General features: G+C 39.8%; 1 protein-coding gene across 1 annotated transcript in view; it reads left to right on the top strand.

Moving 5' to 3' along the window:
- The window catches only part of slf1 (SMC5/6 complex localization factor 1), a 42,686-nt gene extending 22,144 nt beyond the window's left edge, over window positions 1–20,542 (top strand). Inside the window, exons 17-19 of the mRNA XM_039662464.2 lie at window positions 3,371–3,463; window positions 4,401–4,583; window positions 19,716–20,542. Coding sequence (XP_039518398.2) covers window positions 3,371–3,463; window positions 4,401–4,583; window positions 19,716–20,221 — 782 coding nt within the window. The 3' untranslated portion in view covers window positions 20,222–20,542. The remainder of the gene's footprint in view (window positions 1–3,370; window positions 3,464–4,400; window positions 4,584–19,715) is intronic.
- Window positions 20,543–21,922: the final 1,380 nt, after the last annotated feature.

Below are 21,922 nucleotides of genomic sequence, written 5' to 3'. Positions count from 1 at the left end.
TATATTTTATTTTACACAGCTTTTTAAAAAATGGCGGGTGCTGGTGTTTCGCATGCGTTCGGGCAATAAAGTCACTGGTTTAGACCCTACACTGAAGTAGGAGCTGTAGGCCATTTTTTTCTGGTAACATAAGACATTTGACAGTATCAGGACCCACAAATATTCCCCCATTGCATTATTATACAGTATATATAGTAATTTAATGTAGTACTGGCACTAAACTCTGTAAACTTTCATCTCTTTCTAACACAGTAATTTTCATTTTGGGTGAACTATACACAATACATTGTAACAAATTAGCTCTATGAAATAATCAATAATAACTTGGGTCAGTTAACTCGATTAACTTGATGTAGCTAAATTAATATTACAAGCAATTAATCATTTCGTCCAACAAACTCTTTTGATTATTAATTTATTCCAAGAAAAGGGTATCTTCCATGGCCACAGAAGAATAAAATATTTCTTAGCATGTACAAGATCAAGATCATAAAAGAGACTTTGTTTGCAAGGAGTGAATCAGAACCAAATTCATAATGTGCACAAGTTTTATTAACTAAATTACAAACATAACTAATACATGTGTGGGTAAAAGGGTGAGTGATAGAATGGAACTGGAAGCCGGAAATGAAACTATGGAGGAGATTCATTTAACTGTGACAAGAACCATCAGCTTCAGAGCTCTTCATTTTCAGAGCACTAAATTGATACCTTGAATAGCTTTGTAGTGTGGGGACAATTCTTGAAGTTGTTGAAAATTGAGGTCATTGATAGTTCTGTGAGTGTCAAATGTGGAAGTTGGTTTAAAGTTTTCTCTCTCTCTCTTCATGAGAGCATGGCTGGTTGGGCCTGGCTGGAGAGGCCAAGCAGAGCACCCAGGAGAAGGGAGGAAGTCGGAAGAGTTGATGGTTGATGGAGTCGTTGTGCCAAACTTCTGGGACTGTCCTTGGTTCTGTTGTGGTTGAGAGAGTCTTCTCTCTCTCCTGAATGAGCCCATGGCTGGTTGTGAGTCAAAGCATGTGGCCTTGGGCCCTGCTGAGGCCAAGTAGGACAGCACAGCACCCGGAACAAATCAGAGAAGGCCAAAAAAAAAAGGGAAGGGCTTCTGTGAATGCCCTTTAAAGTCTGTGGAAGGTCCAACCTCCTCCGGGTTTGCTTGACCAATGAGAAAGGTGGAAATTCCAGAGTGGGAAAGTTACTCTGTGGTTATTTTATGAGTCTTTGTCCTAAGCGTGCTCATTTGCATGTGCAGCTGGATTGGTTTCTGATGAAGACAACTAGGGAAGATTCTTGTAATACTAATATGTTGGGAAGCTACCGGCATATCATGTACACTCTAATTTTGATCTTCAAAGTACCAATTTATAGAGACCAAATGTGGTATAAGTAAGGTTACATTGACAGTTGGTTCTATAATAAGAACCAACTCTATAAATAGTACCAGTAGTACCAATAGTAATTTGGTCTCTATAAATAGTACCAATTTATAGAGACCAACCGTGGTATAAGTAAGGTTATATTGACAGTTGGTTCTATAGTTGTTTAGTTTAGTTTAGGTTTCTAAAGAGCATCTTTTAACACCAAAGTGGGCGGAACCGGCCGTCGCCTTCTTGGCAGCGTGTCACTCCCAGATAACTGAAAATGGGCAAAGAGGTGGGGCGTTGGTGGAGCTGAGATGTCTGATTTTAAACAGTCTATGGTAATTACAGGCCCAAGTCTTATGGGATTGACTCTCTTTTGGAGCATGTCTCTAGCGGCCAGTCGATGAATTTCAGTTTAATTTACTTCTGTGTTGGATTCAAGAGAGACCGGAAGTTGAGAGACCGTTTGGCCAAATCGTACAAGATATAGTACATTAAATGCTCTGTAGATGACGATATCACTTCTTTTGTAGCAGAAATAAACTGCTCCAGAAAAAGTTAGGTGCCATGCAAAATGTAACGTGTAATTGCAAAACTCATTAAAATTTGAAGTAAAGAGTACATATACTTATTCAAAAATGTAGTCAGGTAGAGAGTAAAAGTTGTTTGAATAATCAGTAAAACTAAGTAGCCAAATAATCCAATCACAAAACGTTTTGCATTTAGTTCAGTCCACTTGTCATTGGATCACCCAAGATGGATTTTAAAGCCAGATGTAGACATGTTCTTTGTCTGCAGAATTTTTGAATTGCAATAATAATAATAATTTAATTGATCTTTTTGTTCTTGGAACCCAAATATAGATATAAAAATGTTTCCAGTGTCTAAACCATGATCCTAATACTTCCACATCTTCATTCTTTATAGCATGACAGACGTCACTCTGCACACACAAAGCCGCAGACAGATTAGCCTTATCTGGTCATTTACGTTTGCTTCTAACCTAATTTTCTCTGTTTGATCTGGCTTAAAGACGCTTCTTGAAAACCCGACCAACATATTGATGTGAAAGAGGATGCCGCTTCTCCCTTTTTCCTTGCCACAAGAAGAAAGAAGCCTGTCTGCTTTATTTCCCCCTCCTCATCCCTACTGCCTCTCTCCGCTTTGGCTCTTTTAGCACGTCGGGTTTTATCTAGCCAGCCAAGGCTGCAGAGAAATGGGCACCCTGGTGAGACCCAGTAAAGCATTTATTAGCAGCTTTGCACAGCGGCATTATAATGGCAGCCACAGAGGCACTCAAGTTTGGCCTTTTACTTTCTTGTGAAGTTCAGCCACACATGGAAAAAAAGCAGCAGCCCACCCTCTAATATATTCCCGATTTGATATTGTATCGGCAGAGCAAGGGATGAAGGCTGCCTTACAAAGGGAGCAGGCAGAGGGAAAAATGTAAATAAAAGTCCTTGGAGGCTTTTATGTCTGGCTGTTGTAGTTTGCAGAAGTGAGAATCACGTGTTCCCATTCGTACTGCCCAGTGGAGCTTTTGAACTCTGGCTGTTTGAAAAATCCCATCAGAGGCTTTGTGTATGGGCTCTGTACCATAACTTTCCCCCGGCTGAACAATGCCACACTGTCAGGAATCCTTTTCCCACAATTGCCTTCAACTTGGGGTGCTAGTGTAAGTAAAGAAGTCCCACTGTCCGGAAAAGGGGGAATTGCGACAAAGAGAACGGATGAGTGCCTTTCTTTGCTTTTTCTCTGCTTCCTGTCCCTCTCCCCCCTCCCACCAAAAAAGCCCTTTTTCAGGGTCAGCCCCTTTCATCTGTTTAATTTTGACATTTTCCATGTCGTGTGTGCCTGTTTGTTCGTTTCTATGTCGAGCACAAGGAACATTAAGTAAGCGATTACGGGGCACTTGGCAGGACGCACCCTGATTTTGGATGTTGCCCACTTCTCTCTTCCACTTGCCCTTTTTGTCTCTCTCTCTTTCTCTCCTCTCCATCCATGTGTAGGCGAAACACTCCTTCATCGAGCCTGCAAGAAGAACCAGGTGGAGACGCTGCTTTGTATCCTCCGCTTGCCTGGAACGGACGTCAACATTAAAGGTAGGTTTCTACATTGCTCCCCTTCCCTCTGTAGAATCATCCTGCTTTTTAGGTGTTACTTTGTTTGTATGCTGAACAGTTAAATCAAGGAAAACAAAGCGTGTGTTTAGGGGGCTCGGGACAATGTTTTAGGCTTGGTTTATTACAGTGGCTTCAAGCTAATTTTGTGCATGCCTTTCGCTTTCCAATCTCTTTTTGAAATCTTGATATAATTGTGGGTATTTGTGTCATATGGCTTGATGAAAAATCATTCATATATTGGTTTTTATGAAGTTGCATTAAATTTTTAGTTTACTTAATATGAGATTTATTTGATAAATAGTAGCAAGTGCATTTTCGAGTCAGTATGTTTGTTTGCGCAATTATGAGGTCTTTGCTAAAAAAATAAAATAAAAATAAAATATTGTGGGGACTTTTTTAGTTTAATTTTACTCAAAAAGACTGTACTGGGAATTGTAAAATGAGTTCTGTTTGAAAATTAGCAAGTATGTTTCAGTGTGCTTGCGTTATGACGTTCTGAAATGTTTCCGATTAGGGCCTCTTTGCTAAAACCAATTTGAGTTGTTAATGTTGTGATTACTTTGTTTACTCTAATTCTTCGAATTAATTATTGTGTGAAAATGTCAATTTAATATACTAGTCAGAAAATGTCTTTTGTTTAACAATTTACTTTACATTAACGTTACAACGTTAGCAAAATGCTACAAAGACAGTGTACCTCACGATTTGCAATGCGCAACATTAAAATTTGATTCTTATAAATATACAATTAAATGGCAAAAATTAAAAGTACCTATTATTTAACTGCAAAGTACACTGATCTATTTGCTTTCTGACATCAGAAAATAGTTTTAATATAGGTTGTATTATGATCAGCTAAAAACATATAAGCTAGGCCTTGTGAATGTCACAGTATCTTTTGCATCCCGTTTTGTAGATCACGCTGGCTGGACACCTCTTCATGAAGCCTGTAACCATGGAAGTACTGAGTGTGTGCAGGCCCTTCTGCAGCACTCCCTGAACCTGCAGCTGAGCAGTCAGGTCCAGGGAGTCAGTCCCCTACACGATGCCCTGCTGAACCAACATACACACATCGCCAGGATGCTGCTGCGCCGCGGCGGTGAGTGCCTGACGTACTGTACACGCATACACAGTCTGAGATCAAACCTTTACATAACAATGCATACAAACACACAGATACACACACTCGATGCATAAAGATTCATACCGTGAATACAGATCTTCACATAAGAAGGCTGAAAACATGAGAGCGCATGCACACAGACACACTCGCATCAATGTAAACCCTTCAACGGCAACTTTAAAGCAGCTGTTGAATTTCAAAATAGTCACGAGTTTACTTGTTCCTCCTGGTTCAGTCTCTCACGAGTCTCTTATCCAGTCACAATCAAACGACCCTTCTATAGGAGCATGACTCGTATTGAATACCATATTATAACCTATTATTTCAAAATATGTTCAGATGTGATTCCTTTGAGAATAATGTTGGATTTATCAAGTCATATGGAAGTGCTTCTCTTACTGGAGTAAATAAGGAGAAAAACAGTTTCTGTTTCCATGTGTGATGTCAGTATAAACAAACTGATGAGTGAAAGCAGCAGAAAGTCATATTACAGCGGCATTACATGTGTAAACAAACAAGTGCTTTGTAGAAATCTGTTAAATCCAGGCCTCTCCTGTGGATTAACAGCCACGATCTACCACGCACACACGCATTTACTTTCGTCTTTACTTCTGCCTTTCAGGGTTCAAGCTTTTTTACGTTCTTTCCTTTATAAAAAACCATCCATTTGCAGGAATAACCCATCGGCGTGGATGACGCTGTTAGCATCCTCCTGAAGAGATTAGACAAGTCAGGTCTGCAGCTCTTGTGAAATTCACATGCTGGTTTTTCACGGGGGAAATCTGTCAGAACAGAAATGTTTTGGCGCGCCTGGCTGTTTGCGTGCCACATGCAATCGATGTTTGCGAGCTTTGAAGCGAGTGGGACATGTGTCAATGCAGTAAGCACGGGATGGCTTGACGACGGGGAGGGACTAGAGACAAAATGAGACGGGCTCCTGGTTTCCCACACGCCTTACTGTGTCTCTCTCTCTCTCTCTCTCTCTCTCTCTCTCTCTCTCTCTCTCTCTCTCTCTCTCTCTCTCCTCCATTTTGACTAATTATAGTTAATTTGATTCTGCTCCCCTATTAACTCATGTAGATATTCTGGCCTCAAAAACTAAATTAGATTGGGATTGTTTGGTCCCGGTGAGAATGTGTTTTTTTTTCCCTCTTTTTTTCCCATTTCTCTTCATGCTGACTGAGATTGGCCCTATACCAATGCATGAAAAGAGGTCAGGAAAAGATGCCTTTTTCACGAAATTAGATTTGTGATGTGTCTGGGATACAGACAGCCGAGATCCCTCGTAAGACACGGACGTGCACACAGACAACCTGATGACAGATGATTCTGTGGATTCAGAGATTGGGTAGTTGACTTTTAACATGCCCATGTGCTTTATTTTTTTGTATAGAATTTAAGATTTTAGCTTTAAGTATAAATGTATGAACAGTGGGGCCAAAATGTATTTAGTCAGCCACTGATTGTGCATGTTCTCATAGTTAGAATGAGAATGAGAGAGGTCTGTAATTTTCATCATTGGTGCACTTCAACTATGAGAGACAAAATGAGAAAAAAAAAATCCAGGAAATCACATTGTAGGATTTTTTTAAAGAATTTATTTGTAAATTATGGTGGAAAATAAGTATTTGGTCAATAACAAAAGTTCAACTCAATACTTTGCAACATAACCTTTGTTGGCAATGACAGTCTTCACCAGGTTTGCACACACTGTAGCTGGTATTTTGGCCCATTTCTCCATGCAGATCTCCTCTAGAGCAGGGATATTTTGGGGTTGTCGCTGGGCAACACGGACTTTCAACTTTCTCCACATATTTAATATGGGGCTGAGGTCTGGAGATTGGCTAGGCTACTCCAGGACCTTGAAATGCTTTTTACGGAGCCACTCCTTCGTTGCCCGTGCGGTCTGTTTGGGATCATTGTCATGCTGACAGACCCAGCCCCATTTCATCTTCAAGGCTCTAACTGATGGAAGGAGGTTGTGGCTTAAAATCTTACGATACATGGCCCCGTTCATTCTTCCCTCAACACGGATCAGTTTTCCTGTCCCCTTTGCAGAAAAACAGCCCCAAAGCATTATGTTTCAACCCCCATGCTTCACAGTAGGTATGGTGTTCTTGGGATGCAACTCTGCATTCTTCTTCCTCCAAACATGACGAGTTGAGTTTTTACCAAAATGTTCTATTTTGGTTTCATCTGACCACATGATATTCTCCCAATCCTCTTCTGGATCATCCATATGCTCTCTGGCAAACTTCAGATGGGCATGGACATGTACTGGTTTAAGCAGGGGGACACGCCTGGCGCTGCAGGATTTGAGTCCCTCTCGGCGTAGTGTGTTACTGATGGTAGCCTTTGTTACTTTGGTCCCAGCACTCTGCAGGTCATTCATCAGGTCCCTCCGTGTAGTTTTGGGATTTTTTGACTCCATGGGATGATATCTTGCATGGAGCCCCAGATCGATGGAAATTATCAATGGAAACTCTTCTCAGCCTGTTTTTTTTTTTCTTTTTCTTTTTTTTGGCCTTCATGGTTTAATTTTTACTGGTTATCCTGTTTTGACAAATAAATGTTATAAATATAATAACAAACTTATAAACGCAACACTTTTGGTTTTTGCCCCCATTTGTCATGAGCTGAACTCAAAAATCAAAGACTTTTTACTGTGTTCACAAAAGGATTATTTCTCTCAAATATTGTTCACTAATCTGTCTAAAGCTGTTTGTGAGCACTTCTCCTTTGCTGATATAATCCATCCACCTCACAGTTGTTGTATGTCAAGATTAGACCGCATGATTATTGCACAGGTGTGCCTTAGGCTGGCCACAATAAAAGGCCACTCTAAAATGTGCAGGTTTACTGTATTGAATTACCATGGAATGTTGGTCCACTCCTCTTCAATGGTTGTGCGAAGTTGCTGGATATTGGCAGGCCCTGGAACACGCTGTTGTATACACGATCCATAGCATCATTTCTTACATTTCTGGTGAGTATCCTGGCCATGCAAGGACTGGGAAGTTTTCAGCTTTCAGGAATTGTGTACGGATTGTGCAGAGATCCTTGTAACGTGGCGCCATGCATTATCATGCTTTAACATGAATTGATGGTCGTGGGTGAATTGCACAACAATGGGCCTCAGGTTCTCGTCACGGTATCTCTGTGCATTCAAAATTGTCGTCCATAGCTTACGCCTGCCCATACCATTACCCCACCGCCACCATAGGCCACTCGATCCACAACGTAAACATAAGCAAACCACTCACCCACACGACGCTATACACGCTGTCTCCCATCTGCCCTGTACAGTGAAAAACGTGATTCATCCATGAAGAGAACACCTCTCCAAAGTGCCAGAAGCCATCGAATGTGAGCATTTGCCCACTAAAGTCGAGACCCCGATGAGGACGACGAGCATGCAGATGAGTTTCCTTGAGACGATTTCTGACAGTTTGTGCTGAAATTCTTTGGTTATACAAACCGATTGTTGCAGCAGCTGTCCTCGGACGATCTTGGAGGTGAAGATGCTGGATGTGGTCCTAGGCTGGTGTGGTCACACATGGTCTGCAGTTACGAGGCTGGTTGGATGTACTGCCAAATTCTCTGAAACGCCTTTGGAGATGGCTTATGGTAGAGAAATTAACAGTCAATTCTTGGGCAACAGCTCTGGTGGACATTCCCGCAGTCAGCATGAATGGATGTGTTTGGGATGCTCTGGATCGGCGTATATGACAGCGTGTTCCAGGTCCTGCCAATATCCAGCAACTTTGCACAGCCATCGAAGAGGAGTCGACCAACATTCCACGGGCCCGCCCCACCCCCCACAACACAATACAACTGCACATTTTAGAGTGGCCTTTTATTGTGGCCAGCCTAAGGCACACCTGTCCAATAATCATGCTGTCTAATCAGCATCTTGATATGCAACACCTGTGAGGTGGATGGATTATCTCGGCAAGGGAGAAGTGCTCACTAACAGATTTAGGGGGCTTTTACACTGGGCTTGTTTGCCGCTGTCCAAGCCCGAGCGCGTTTGTCCCAGGCACCCCCTGCACCGTTGGTCTGGTTTCACACTCAACTTGAATCTATCCAACTCTGGTGCTTTGTGTGCATATTATGTCATCGCAAACGTGCACGGCGCGTGATAGAAAACAGAATGCGGGTCAATATTGTGTTTGTATTCATTCGCTGCTATTATGCGCAGTTGAGTGAACAATACAGGTTTACTGTGCGTGTGAACAACCCTCTGTTGCTTGCAAACGGACTCTTTTGAGGAGACAGTGGATTTCCAAATTCGGTGCCCTGATATCATGTGCATTTTACTACATCTAGACTTAACTACATCAGCTATAAATTCTTAATGGGCTAAACATTGACTGATTAATATGATTCTGACTCTGATTTAAATCATTATCCATTAATCACTGAAAATTATTTCTTAAAGTGTGGGAATGCTTATAAATAATTAAATAAAAATAATCGAATCATTATTAAATATGTATTATATAAATATATAAATAAATATTTATTTTTTTTTAGATGGGTGTCTTAATTGTTTCCTCTTATGAATCAGGTTCACAAAGTCATTATAATTAACAAACGGTCATTATGGTTAAATGTTGACAACAATTGGATTAAACAAAGATATTAAAGAACCAACAATATGTTGGTTTGCATAAAGAATAATAAGGAGCACTTATTCTCATGCTCTCACTGTTGCTCTCTGCTTCCAATGTTGTACAGCCCTTATATGCAAAACATAGCTGTCTATTAGGGGGATGGGGGGGGGGACTAGACCCTCCTCCTATTGCCCGTGGGCACTGGCAGGCTAACCGTGCCATGGCCAAGGGCAGGGACAGGTGTCATCAGCTTGCCTAGCCCAAAGCTGCCACAATAACCTCCCCTGAAACGCACACACCCACACACACACAAGTTGCAAGCGTGGAGCGTAATTTTACCATCATTTTCTGATTGGTATAGCATATGGTTTCCAGCACACAACAACTTGTATCCAAAGTAGAGCAGCCCAAAGAATGGCCATGAATGAGCCTTTGAATCTTATTGGCTATATGCACGCATAAATTCCGCATTTGACGCAAGGATGCTCGTCCATTCCCGGTTGTGGAGATTAAAGCGGAGGAACACTGAGGAAAACGGTCTTCGAAATTCACTGTCCTCCCGCCTTTGAAACGTACATACGTTTAGATGTAATTTCATATATAGTTATGTTTAGTTAATATAATTTTAAAAAGAAGCATAAACACAATGAGGGGTGTCTGTTTTATCTGTTTTTGTGACTAATGTTTCTTTAGTATAACCATGTAGTATAAAAATTCAATATAAATTCTCGGGATTGCATTGAACTCTACGATCGGCGGAAGTTATCGAGCATCCTTACACCTTCACCGGAAGTACCGCCGTGCATAGAGCCCATTGGCTTGACTGTTGCTGTGGATACAGCTCTGTTTTTAGGACTGGGATGGATTAAGGCTCGCTGGCATGACTCTGGGTGCCCTTTCTTGCACCCGGCGCAAATGACTTTGTACACTGGCACATGTCTCATTCTTACTTTGCACCAGCGCAAAGCAGGCTTTTCCCTCCACAGACGCACGTCTTAACTAGGAAATGAACTTGCGCTCCCTGGGCGGGTCGGCGCAAAAAGGAGGCGTGATTCAGCTCAAACATTCCCTGGTGCTATTTTGCAGTTCCAGAAAACAATTCCGCCACTGATCAGAAAAAAAAAAAACCTGATTTGCCTGACAGACCTGTTTGTCCAATAGTGGCAAGACACATATAATGTTTAATGTTTAAGCTGATTTGGGTGGGTTTCTCCCATCCCCATACAACGTCACTTCTGTCTTTCACTGACCTGACAAAAACGTCGGTCTCCTCGGCTGTGAACCGCTCCTTGCACATGCCTGGTGAATTCGCCATAATAATAACAATCTGCCATGCAACATGCGCACCTGTTCTTAAAGGGTATGTTGGGTGACACTCTGATTGGTTTATTTCATGTGTATTGGTGTGGCTCAAACCACACCTATGAATAATGAAGCTATTTCAGACCAACCCCTTTTAAACTATGGCACAAGAGTCATTTATCCCACCGGTAAAATAGCAACAGCGCCTAAGACCCACCCACAAAGTTACTTGCACTTCGCGCTTGATACTTGCGTTTCAGATCGTTAAAATAGGGTCTGGAGTCTTTTGCACAAGGGTCTGTTTATAACAGATTGTTCTGCTCAGTCTTGTTTATAATGTACAGAAAAGGGCTGTCGCCTAAAATTCAGTTGAGGTTTCTTGTATAAGTACTCAGCTGAGAGACACACATCACCTTTTACGAGATCCTGATATAGGTCTGATGTAGTATTTATGTGTGCATTGAGAGCATAAGGTAATTGGTATGAGACATTTCATGAAATAGTTGAATTGCAAAATTAACATAAATTTGACAGATTGTCTTAGTATTTGGTGCTTACCCTTTTTGCTTTAATGTCACTTTATTATGTTTTAATTTATGACTTTTTTTTAGCGTTAAAAATACTAAAAATCTATTTACAGGTTTACATTAGATTTTCAGTATGATCTAAGACAATTCAAGCTAAATTCAAGGTAAAGTTATTTCTGTAAAAAAAAAAAAAAAAAAATTGTGATCCTTTGACTACTACTGGCATTGATGATCAATCTGTCAATATTATATCTATATGCCAAGAACATGGCTTAAAAATTGACTTAATAAATGTATCATGTATAATATGTCCCTTGTCACATTATACATGATTTAGAGAAAATGAGAGAAATGTTTTCAAAATGTATAAACTAAATTTATTTTTGCAGTACCGCATCGCCAAATTTAACTGATCAATAGATACTTAACAAATCCTGATAGATGAAATCAAGTCCTATCTTTTATTGTAAATAAACCCTAACCCTTTCTTTTGAAAAACAATATTTACTTAATTTACTTGGACAATATCTATAGCAAAAAATGAAAAACTCGTTTAAACCTGCATGACAGATATTTTTCAATGGAACACAAAAGTCGATCATTTGTGAAATTTTGAGTCTTAAAAGTCAATTGGGTAAAATGGTGTTTTATTATTTGAATAAAAACATTCTCAGAATATTTATAATATGTTATACTAGTTTGAACAATATTAGGGTGAGTAAATGAGGACAGAATTTAAATTTCTGGGTGAATCATCGCTTTAAAATTGTTGCAAACATCATTTTAAATTTGTCACAATAGATCAGTTTTTACCCAAACAGCCTTGATGAATGAAACTGTAATCCATGTCATTGAACTTCTCCAGCATTGTCTCATGACTTTCTGAAGTTCTTACAAGTATTGTTGTCTCCAAAATGTTACCATTCATCAATAATTTCTCAACTATATTTCTTACCCGTCGTTAATAGTATAGACAGTAACTCAGAGTAACAAAAGAGCCATGCTTTCTTTTTGTTGTGGTATTAGAGTATAAAACACTTAAAGGCTTAGAGATCCTTGGTGTCGTCGCTCCAGCACTGTAATGACAAATGATGGCTCAATGTCTTTGTTAATAAGGCTGAGTTCAAACGCAGTTGTTCTCATTTTCTTCCTCTCTGTGTACATTAATAGGAGTATTTCCCCCTCGCATTTTGTATTGAAGCCACGTTAGATTAAAGCTCTGGCAAAGCTCTCAATTTAGTCATTACACAACTCCTCATGCTCTGTTTGTTTGTTTGTTTGTGCTAGTCACACCAAATACATTAATCAGCTTCTCTTCTCAGACTTATCTCCCTCCATCCTTTTTTTCTTTCATTCAGTCTCTCTCTCTCTCCCTCTGATTGCGAGTGCCTTTGAGCTTCCTCTGCATAATTCTTCTCCTATTAAAATGCATAATTAACTAAGTCACTTTCTCACACTGAGCTCACCAGGCTTTCAGCTGTGCCACTGTTAGGATCAATACCGGATGTTTGACTCTGAATTTGGTGTGTATGAGTTCCACCAAACTTTTTTTTCTTTGCAAATGGCACAGATTCTGTACTGTCTTTGAAATATTTTGAGAATGCTTGCACAGTAATGACAACAGCCACGATCGTGACAGCAGGACATTTTGTCTGTCGCATTGGTTTACATTTTTGCAGCATAGTAATCTCATTCGTTTAAAATCTCACTGCACATAACCACATATTAGACATCAAATATCATCTGATTGGATTTTCGATTACAGACAATAAAATAACTTAGACAATTAAATTACTTCTCACCCAAACCTAGTCATGTTTGTGGTTAGGACACTCTAACTCACAAGCTTTTGGGAAATGTGCACATCCAAACCAAATTGGGCACACGTGCAAAACAAAAAGGGACGTATGCATACTAATATTAAAGCTCCAAAATTGTTGCTATGTTTCTAAAAAGTTTGGTGCTGTAATATCACTATGTTAAAAACTTGTAAAAAAAAAACTACATTATCAAGCTTCCTATTAATAGCTTTAATAGTACTTTCTGAAGTTTTGTGTAGTCTCATATAGACTATTGGCTGTTATCATGCACTTTGCAACTCATTCTGGTAGTTATAGGAACTCAATTATAGAAACTACCCACCAGGGTGATCCTCGAGAACTAAGTTTTCCCCTAGGTCAATTTTTCTGGTTACATTCTGGTTACAGTGACATAAGCAGGCCAACAGAAACGTCATAATTGTGCGGCATTCAAAAACCGAAGGATCGAGGATGCCGTGATCAGAGCTGTGTTTATGTTGTGTGTCATGGGTTTTGTGATAACCGATCTATGTTTCTGTATGTTTGTCTTAGCGCTGTTTTCCATGTTCGTGGCTTTTTAAAAATGCTGGGTGCTGGCGTTTTGTATGGCGTGCATTCAGCCAATCAACATACACCTACTGTACATCACTGGTAGTTCCTATTGTGCTGGGTTAGACACTACGCTGTAGTAGGAGCTAACTAAGTTTCCCCTCAAAAGGCATTCCTATAACTAAAATCTTTCGTTTGTGCAGTGAGAACACGCAAAAAAGCGCTCACTTCCGTCAATAGTTATGGGAATTATGAAAACGTTCCTCAAGAGCGAAAAGATACTAAGATGTATCATTTGGGTACTATCTACTATATACACTTTAGATGCTAATATGCACCCTGTAGTGGTAAATGAGGTACAAAGGTGTACCTTTTGAGAGGATACTAACCAGACAGTCTTTGTACCTTTTTTTTTGTGCCTCAACAAAAAAAAAAACTCCTGAGTATTTTATATTAATAATAATAATACCTTTTTACAAATGAAATATAAAATTAAATTGTATATATATATATATATATATATATATATATATATATATATTAGGGGTGGCACGGTTCACAAAACCCACGGTTCGGTTTGTATCACGGTTTTAGGGTCACGGTTTTCGGTTCTGTACGGTTCTTGTTATTTTTTCTTTTAATCTTTAACACTCCAGAAATGTACTTCAGCATGTGATATATAGCTTAATTATCCACACTTTAGGATACAGTATTAAAAAAATATATATTATATTCATGCAATCATGCACAAACTGAATTTGACTCTTTGACTTTAAGCACATTTTGGGACTATCTCAGAGGAAAGCTAGGTGAGATTTAGATACAGCAAGAGAGAAGAAATTGACATGCTTTTTGTTTATTTGGCAAAAAAAAGGAGAATGTGTATCACTATCTCTACAAGAACTTGTGCATTTTTATCACATAAATCTTATTTACACAAAGAAATTAACTTTCATGTATCAACTGCTAACTTTTGTAGCTCTTACCAAAATTCTATCTTTTAAAAGAAAAAGAGAGGAACTCTTAAAACACTGTCTTTTAAATGTCAATATACATGAAACCTCATTGCCTATAGATAATTAAGCTATAGCAATAGCAAAGGCCATAAACATAAAGTGAAATTGAAATTCAACCTCAACACAAAAACAGTATCAACAATGTTTCTATTCCCAAAATGTGAGGGTACTTTTTTCCACTTAAAATTAAAGTGCAGGGTTTGGAAACGTATGACTGAAGCTCTTATCACTGTAGTTAAATTAAAATATCATAACATGAAATCCAAAATGTTCCCACACACCGGACTTATACCATAGACTTATACGACGCTGGCGCATCCTCCAACTCCCTCATCTCTCCCACTTGCCATTTCTCCGCGTGCCGTGACCTGCAGCGCTCCATACTCCACTTTTACTGGCTTGTTTATTAACTTGAACCGGCGCTGCACAGAGCGATCGTTAATGACATCAAATACCGCGAAAGTGATGAATGCATACGGAGCCGACTCGCGCTAGTTTGATGTTATTCACCGATCGCTCTGTGCAGCGCCGGTCCAAGTCGAACAAGTTTATGTCGCGCGAAAAGAAAACACACGTCACATACGGGCACGAGGTTACATTGCGCATGCGTCGAACCGTGAGACGCACACGCGCTCCGAACCGAGACAAGCGAACCGAACGGTTCGGGTGTTTTTTCATGTACCGTGCCACCCCTAATATATATATATATATATATATATATATAAATATAAAAAATTAAATTGTGTATATATATATATATATATATATATATATATATATATATATATATATATTATATTTTAAAAGTAATGTCAATATTAATACTAATCTGGCATGATTTGGGCAATACATGGATCAGTTTTCATTGCACAAACCAAAACCAATAGCAAACTTGATGCACCTTGACCCCCAGAAGTTATTCAGATCAGATCTGGTGATATCATCCAGCTCTTGCTGTTTTTATGTGCAATATGCATCTGACAGTGGTCCAGCGTGCCATGTGTGGCTGAGACTAGACCGTTAAAACAGGCACAAATCTTTATGTGGCTCCATCTGTGTGCCATAAACCACACTGCGCTGCTCTGATAATCTAGGTGGGATGAATGGCACCTATCTTTATCAGTCTGGCATGGAGGCATCAAGAGTCGTCTGCGTTGTGTTTGTAATGCGAAGTAGGGAGGGGGCCTGTGCCACTCGAGTGTGATGCCAAGGAATCAGGTTACAAAAAGCTCCTGTTGTGCCCCCCATGCACAGTAATCTGTCCTAATCTGAGCCTGCCTGGCCTTTTGTCTTGGTCAATCTCTGTTAGTCAGTATAATGTGATTTCACACACACACACAAACAGAGATCCGTTGGGTCGGTGTGCGTCTGCGGGTTCACAACATGACAAAGAAGTGTATCGTGGGTTCATAGACTAAGGGTTTGTGTTGTCTAGATTAAATATGTGTGGATACAGAACGGATGGAATGGTTTTCGCTCTTGTTTCTGCCTCCCCTCCTCCACCTCTCTATTCCTAGTCTTCGTCTGCCCTCTAAAGGCTAAGGGGCGGCTTGCTTTGCTCTGATGTGTGGTTTACATGCACGTTAGCTGTAGCTCATCTGTGGCAGAGGAGCAAATATCTGCGAGGGATGAATCCCCCGAATTGTTGTCGCCTGTGCGGGGGGGCATAATTACCATCTCTGGCATTTAATACCCCCAGGTGTTTTATTTATCTGCTGAGCGGACTACCTGACACATCAAGCCAGTACCTGGACTCACTTCAATCGTTCGGTATGACGAACGCGCCAGTATCGTATCAAACCCCCGGCTGACCACTCCAGCGGCTGGGGGTGCATCTGCATGGCTAAGTGCTGACAGATGTGTGTTTCATGGGCCATTGTGAAGAAAGGGTCACGACTGATCGTGCCATCCGGGGGTAGGGAGATCTACCCATATCTTGCTTTCATCTGCAGTCGCTGGCGGGCTGGGCCCCGTCTCAGCCTTTGTCACATTCCAGGTTTCGGCATGTCAGTATTTGACGGCTCTGCAGTGGGACCGCCATTGACAAAGCGGCCTACCTGATTCCAGTGATGGCGGACAGGCTATGTTAAGTGTGTTTTGTTTTTTTTTTTGTGTTTTTTTTTTTTTTGAATGAGAAAGATTCTTCGACAAACTTAACAGCGAGGATTCATTGTTGTTGTTTTTTTTTGTTTTGTTTTTTGTATTCTGGGCTAATAAATAACATGGTAAAATAGTACAATTGTAGCACAATAGTTGCTTAAACACTCCCATAATATTCTTTAAATGCTTTATTAATGCTTTTATTTGAATACCGATGCTATATTCATCATGTGCTTGCGGTGTGGTGTCATGGTACTTATAGTGTGAGATGAAGCACTTGAGTGTGACTTTGTGTGTGTGCCCATTTTGGTATGAATGAAAATAGATGTTTGAATGTCTAGTGTGTCATGAAGGACGCAAACATTCCCGCTCCCCTTACAGGGGAAAAAAACCTTTTCAGAGCTTGGGTACCATTTAAGCGTGCATAAAACATGTCCTTCTCTCTGTCCAATTTTTTATCAAAGCTGTGGAACATCAAGCAGGGGGAAGCTGGAGGCAATCCAAGGCCTCTCCCTTCAACAAAGAATAGACATTTGCAGTTTTATTGAATTGTCACTGTATTTGAAAGTCTTAAAGTCTAAAGTCTTACTGTAAGCATTGAAAGGAAAAGGGTGTTTTCTTCCTGTCAAATAACAATGTTTTCCCTAAAGCCAAAAACATACATTTTGAATGCTTCTGTCAAGGATTTAGAGAGATACACTCTGACCTTAAACCAGTGAAGTTCTTGCCTGAGCTCTGGGCAAGGTCTCATCCATGGAAGGGGGTCACGGCATTGACCTGTTCTAAAGAAATTTGTTCTTCTTCTTCTTCTCCTCCTTGATTCAGTCTCATGGACTTATTTTCTTCTTCAGCCCCTTGACCTCAGCAGTTTTAAAAAATCCACTTTTGTTTTTAAACCAAGGTATACCAGGAGTTATCTGTCAGTAGAAACAAATTTCCATAACAAAATAAAGCTACAGGGGTTCGACAAAAAAACTGAAACACCTGGTCTTACAACACAATAATTTGTTAGAATGGTGAGGGCCTCATTTTGCATCCAAATACAGCACCAATTGACAGATAGAAGTCCTTCACAGTGACCAGAGGGATTATGAGCCGTTCCTCTTCCAGAACAGTGTCCAGGTCACTATATGATGCTGGTGGACTCGCTCCTCCAAAACACCTCAATAATATTCAGATCTGGTGACTGTCAGACCATGGGAGATGTTCAACGTCACTTTCATCTTCATCAAACCCTTCTGTCACAAGTCTTGCTGTGTGTGTTGGTGCATGATCATGCTGATACACGGTTTGAGCATCAGGTGCTCATGATCCTCCAGAAGGGTTTGGTAGTCCTCGGCAGTGTCGTGTCCATCAAATACAATCAGGATTATCATGATATTGGAGCTCAAACCATCACTGATCCACCCGTGCTTCACTCTGAAGATTGGCCGCCAGGCATATAGATGTGAAACCTCCAACATTGGCCAGTGTTTCAGTTTCATTGTCCAACCCCTGTATATAAGGTATGGTTTTGTGCATTGTCAAAAAAAGTTTAATTGAAACAGATTGACAATTATGATGTAAAAGAGAGAGGATGGAAGTAAGGAGGTTTCTTTTCTGGTATTTGGTAAATCTGTAATATGAAGCGGCATTTTTCTTTTATTTTCTTGCACTTGTGCACACAATGATCCGGTCTTTGGATAATAGGACTTTGCCTGAGTATCGACACCAAGCGGAAAGCACGGCAAAGCTTTATAGAGTGGTGCAGATTTGTCTGAGCTTTAGCAGAACGGCTGCCACATTAGCACAGGGGTTTAAGAGTCGAGTATCATCAAGAGCAGTTTCCCATAGAAATAGGGAGAACTAAATGTAAACAGAGAGCCCACTTGACACGGCTGGTGTTTGCTAAGCCAAGAACGAGAGCGTATGGGCTTTACCTTCAGCCACACTAAAGTCATTTTAACTGTGGTCACAGAGAGAAACAGTCATTTAACACGTGCATGGGCATCTACAAGCTCTGTTGTGAAAATCAAATGCATTATTCTTGGAAATGTATTATTGCAAAGAACTGAAGTTGAAGGAAATGGGTTTGTTGAAGGTTTTTTTCATATATATATATATATATATATATTGATTTGTATTATACATTATTTGTGGATCTGAAAATCCTTAACTTATTCATTAACTTCAACAATGTAGATGACTGGTTGAGGGCACGCTGATAGTAAAAAGTATCATGGATACCATGTTTTTGGCCAAGTACCATGGTATTCTTTGAAATCCCTTTAAGTACCATGTAGATACCATGGTACATGAATATAGTAATCAGTAATTCAGTAACATAACATATAGTAATTCAGTAACATAATACAATCAGACAGCATCATTGTAGCGCCTCAGTACATTTTTAGAAAGAGCATGCTCATGCTAATCTCTTCAGAAGTGTTTACATTAAAGATAGGAAAAATAGCTCAATTAGTAGTAGTAAGACTTTTGTCAGTAAGTAGTAAGAATAGAAAAACTTTTGGATTTAAATCATTGAAGATCTTTTCTGTCTTAATTATGTAAATTCTAAGTTCCACTGAGGTTTTAGCCTGTTAATTTTGTGTTAGCATAAGTTAGCTGTGATGCTAGCCTGTGGCTCGACATTAGCCAAGTTTCACTACCAAACTAATGGTGCTTGAAAGATATCTCTTCCTCCTCCTCACAGAGCTGCTGTTATTTGTTCAACTTTATGGTTTTAATTACTCAGGATGACTGACTGTGTGTTTAATAAACTAAAACAATTTAGCAGATTGGATTTTGACATTGAACAATAATGAGTTTACTGTTGACGTTGCCCATTGCTAAATGTGTTGATGTGACGTCATTCACCTAAACAGCAAAGTGTAATGACTTCAACCAGCCCAACCCTGCTGAAAAACAACAGATTAAACCATCCCAACATGTTTGCTGGTCTTAAATGGTTAACATGGTCTAGCGATAGGCTTCTAAGATGGTGTTTAGGCTAGTCAGCCAGCTGGTTCAAGATCCCCCTATACTGTAACCACCGAACCAAAAGCTTGACCCCGTTGCTCTCTAAAAAGAGCTGAAGGATGACTTGCTGATCTTGTAAATAATTAGCAGCCTTGATCTTAACTGCAACAGATCATGTCAAATGCTTGATGCTGTTGTAAACCTGTACAGTAAGCATTTTTTTTTTTTGTTCCTTTTGCAGGCTCTCCTCTTCTACACTTGCGTGACAATGAAGGTCAGACCCCTCTGGACCTGGTTTCTCTCGAGGACCTACGTGAGGAGCTGCTTCGCTGTGCGGAAGAAGGTGACAAAGCTCTGGACACTCCTTGCTCGCAGGTGCGGGACGTTCCCTTCATAGAGTCCTGCTCATGGGTGCTTACCTGCCTTTTCCTCACCTACCTTCAAGAGCAACACGTGCCTACCTACAAAACCCAACTTACTCCTCTGGACCTTAGTCCCACTGTGTGCCGCACCCTGATTCGTCTCCGTCCGGGCATGCTAGCCTCCACCTGGGGAGATTCCTGTGCGGTGAGCCTGGCTGAGGACCTGAGGACTATGTTGAATTTGGAGCAGTATGTGTCACAGGTGAGCCCCGCACTGAGACACTGCAATGGGGATCAAACTAGGTTGTTTGTGCAGCTGCTTGTAGACCTGCAGGCGGAGGGGGCGGCACTGATCACTGGACAATCTGATTTTGACTCGTTCTAAAAGATTCCCTATGGAGAAACAAGAATGGTTAAAACGAATAGGGAAATGTATTTCCTGATGTTTGTGCTTTAAGTTTTTAATGGATACAAAAAATGAATATTAATTGAGAACTCTGGTATGACAGTGATTGCAGTATGAGTTCTCAATCAATATTAATTCTTATTTGTAGCATTTTGCACTGTTTTGTCTTTGTTATTTGGTTAATACATGCAAAACTTGGATTTATTTAATTTTTGTACGAAAATATTTTTGTGAAACACTAGAAAATGTTTTAACTGTAAAATAAAAGTTTAAATGAAAATTAACATGATTTGAAACTTGCAAATTATATAAATATTGTAACTTTTACTACCGGTCAAAATTGTTGCCATAGCTATGCACTCTTTATTAGAACCATACTCTACATTTTAGTTTTTAAAACACATAAAAATATTAGTATTGCCAGTTCTGATTTAACATCTGGATTGCAGCTCAACACACTTTAGACATTCTATCAACTAACTGCATGAGTATCTGAATATGCAATATATCAAAATATAGAACAAAGCCTCTCATGAGCAAGGATATATGAACTGTTTTATGTAAGCAATAAGGTACGAGAGGCTGTGCTGTATCGTGAATAAGTAACGGCTGAAGGGCGTTGTTAGGCACGACGCGAAGCGGAGTGCCTGCAACCCCTTCAGCCGTTACTTATTCACGATACAGCACTTGCCTCGAGTACCTTATTGCTTTTATAAAACGGTTGCCACACAATATTACAATAAAAAACAATGTATTAGTGCAACTTTTTAATGTAGTTTAATCAATAAAAACATTCCTTCCGCTAGAAAAATATAGTCCCTGGCTGTGAACAACAACGTTCCAATGTGTAATATGCAGGAAAGCTCAAATAAAAACAACAAACCATTCTCAAACATTGTCTCATTCTTTTTATTTTTTTACAACACAAAATTTGTGAAATTTCCTCACACAAATAGGCATAGCTTATCTCTCAGCAAACTAACAAATAAAATAATAATAAAAAACACAAGGGCACATATTTTGATAGATAACAGTTAGGTCTTTAATCTAGTTATTAATTTAGTTGCTTAAATGCTGCCTAACAAGAGATACTTTATTTATTGTTGTTTATTTAAATTTATTTGAACATCTCCGTTTATTGTGCACGCATTAAATATTTGACTAATTTCAATCGACTCCGCTGTGGTGATATAATCTCCTCTTTAGTTGGGGCTCAGCGCTGTCAGCGGTGTTTTCTGTTGAATGTCACTCCAGTGCTTTCTTTGTTTTAAGTTTGGCCTCCACTTTACTTTTACACTTATGTCCACTCACAGACATAATTTAAAAAGGCTAAAATGTTTAAAGTAAATTTCGATTTATAGGTGGCATGACGATGGATAAGTGGTTTGAGGAACAATTTGGAGAGACTTCTACAAATACGAACTGTCATGCTGAAGTGCTGAAATGTAATACATTCGAGAAGACTCGTAATGAAAAAAATACCGTGCAGAATGGACAGTGAAATGCTTCGGTGACTGGTATAGTGACAGGTTGGGATTAAGCGCATCGGACAGTTTATGGTGCTGAAATCTTTAGTAGAAATCGGTGTGTGTTTCATCACGACCCTCTCTTCTTATTGTCTTTACGACTCCACCGAAAACATTATTGGATGAGGACGGTGAATTCGCTGTGTCTCTTCAG

Source organism: Pimephales promelas, chromosome 4, assembly GCF_988280905.1.
Source record: "Pimephales promelas chromosome 4, fPimPro1.hap1.1, whole genome shotgun sequence".
Classification (NCBI taxonomy): Eukaryota; Metazoa; Chordata; class Actinopteri; order Cypriniformes; family Leuciscidae; genus Pimephales; species Pimephales promelas.
Note: the sequence above shows the minus strand (reverse complement) of the source record. Positions and strands in the feature narration are given on the sequence as shown.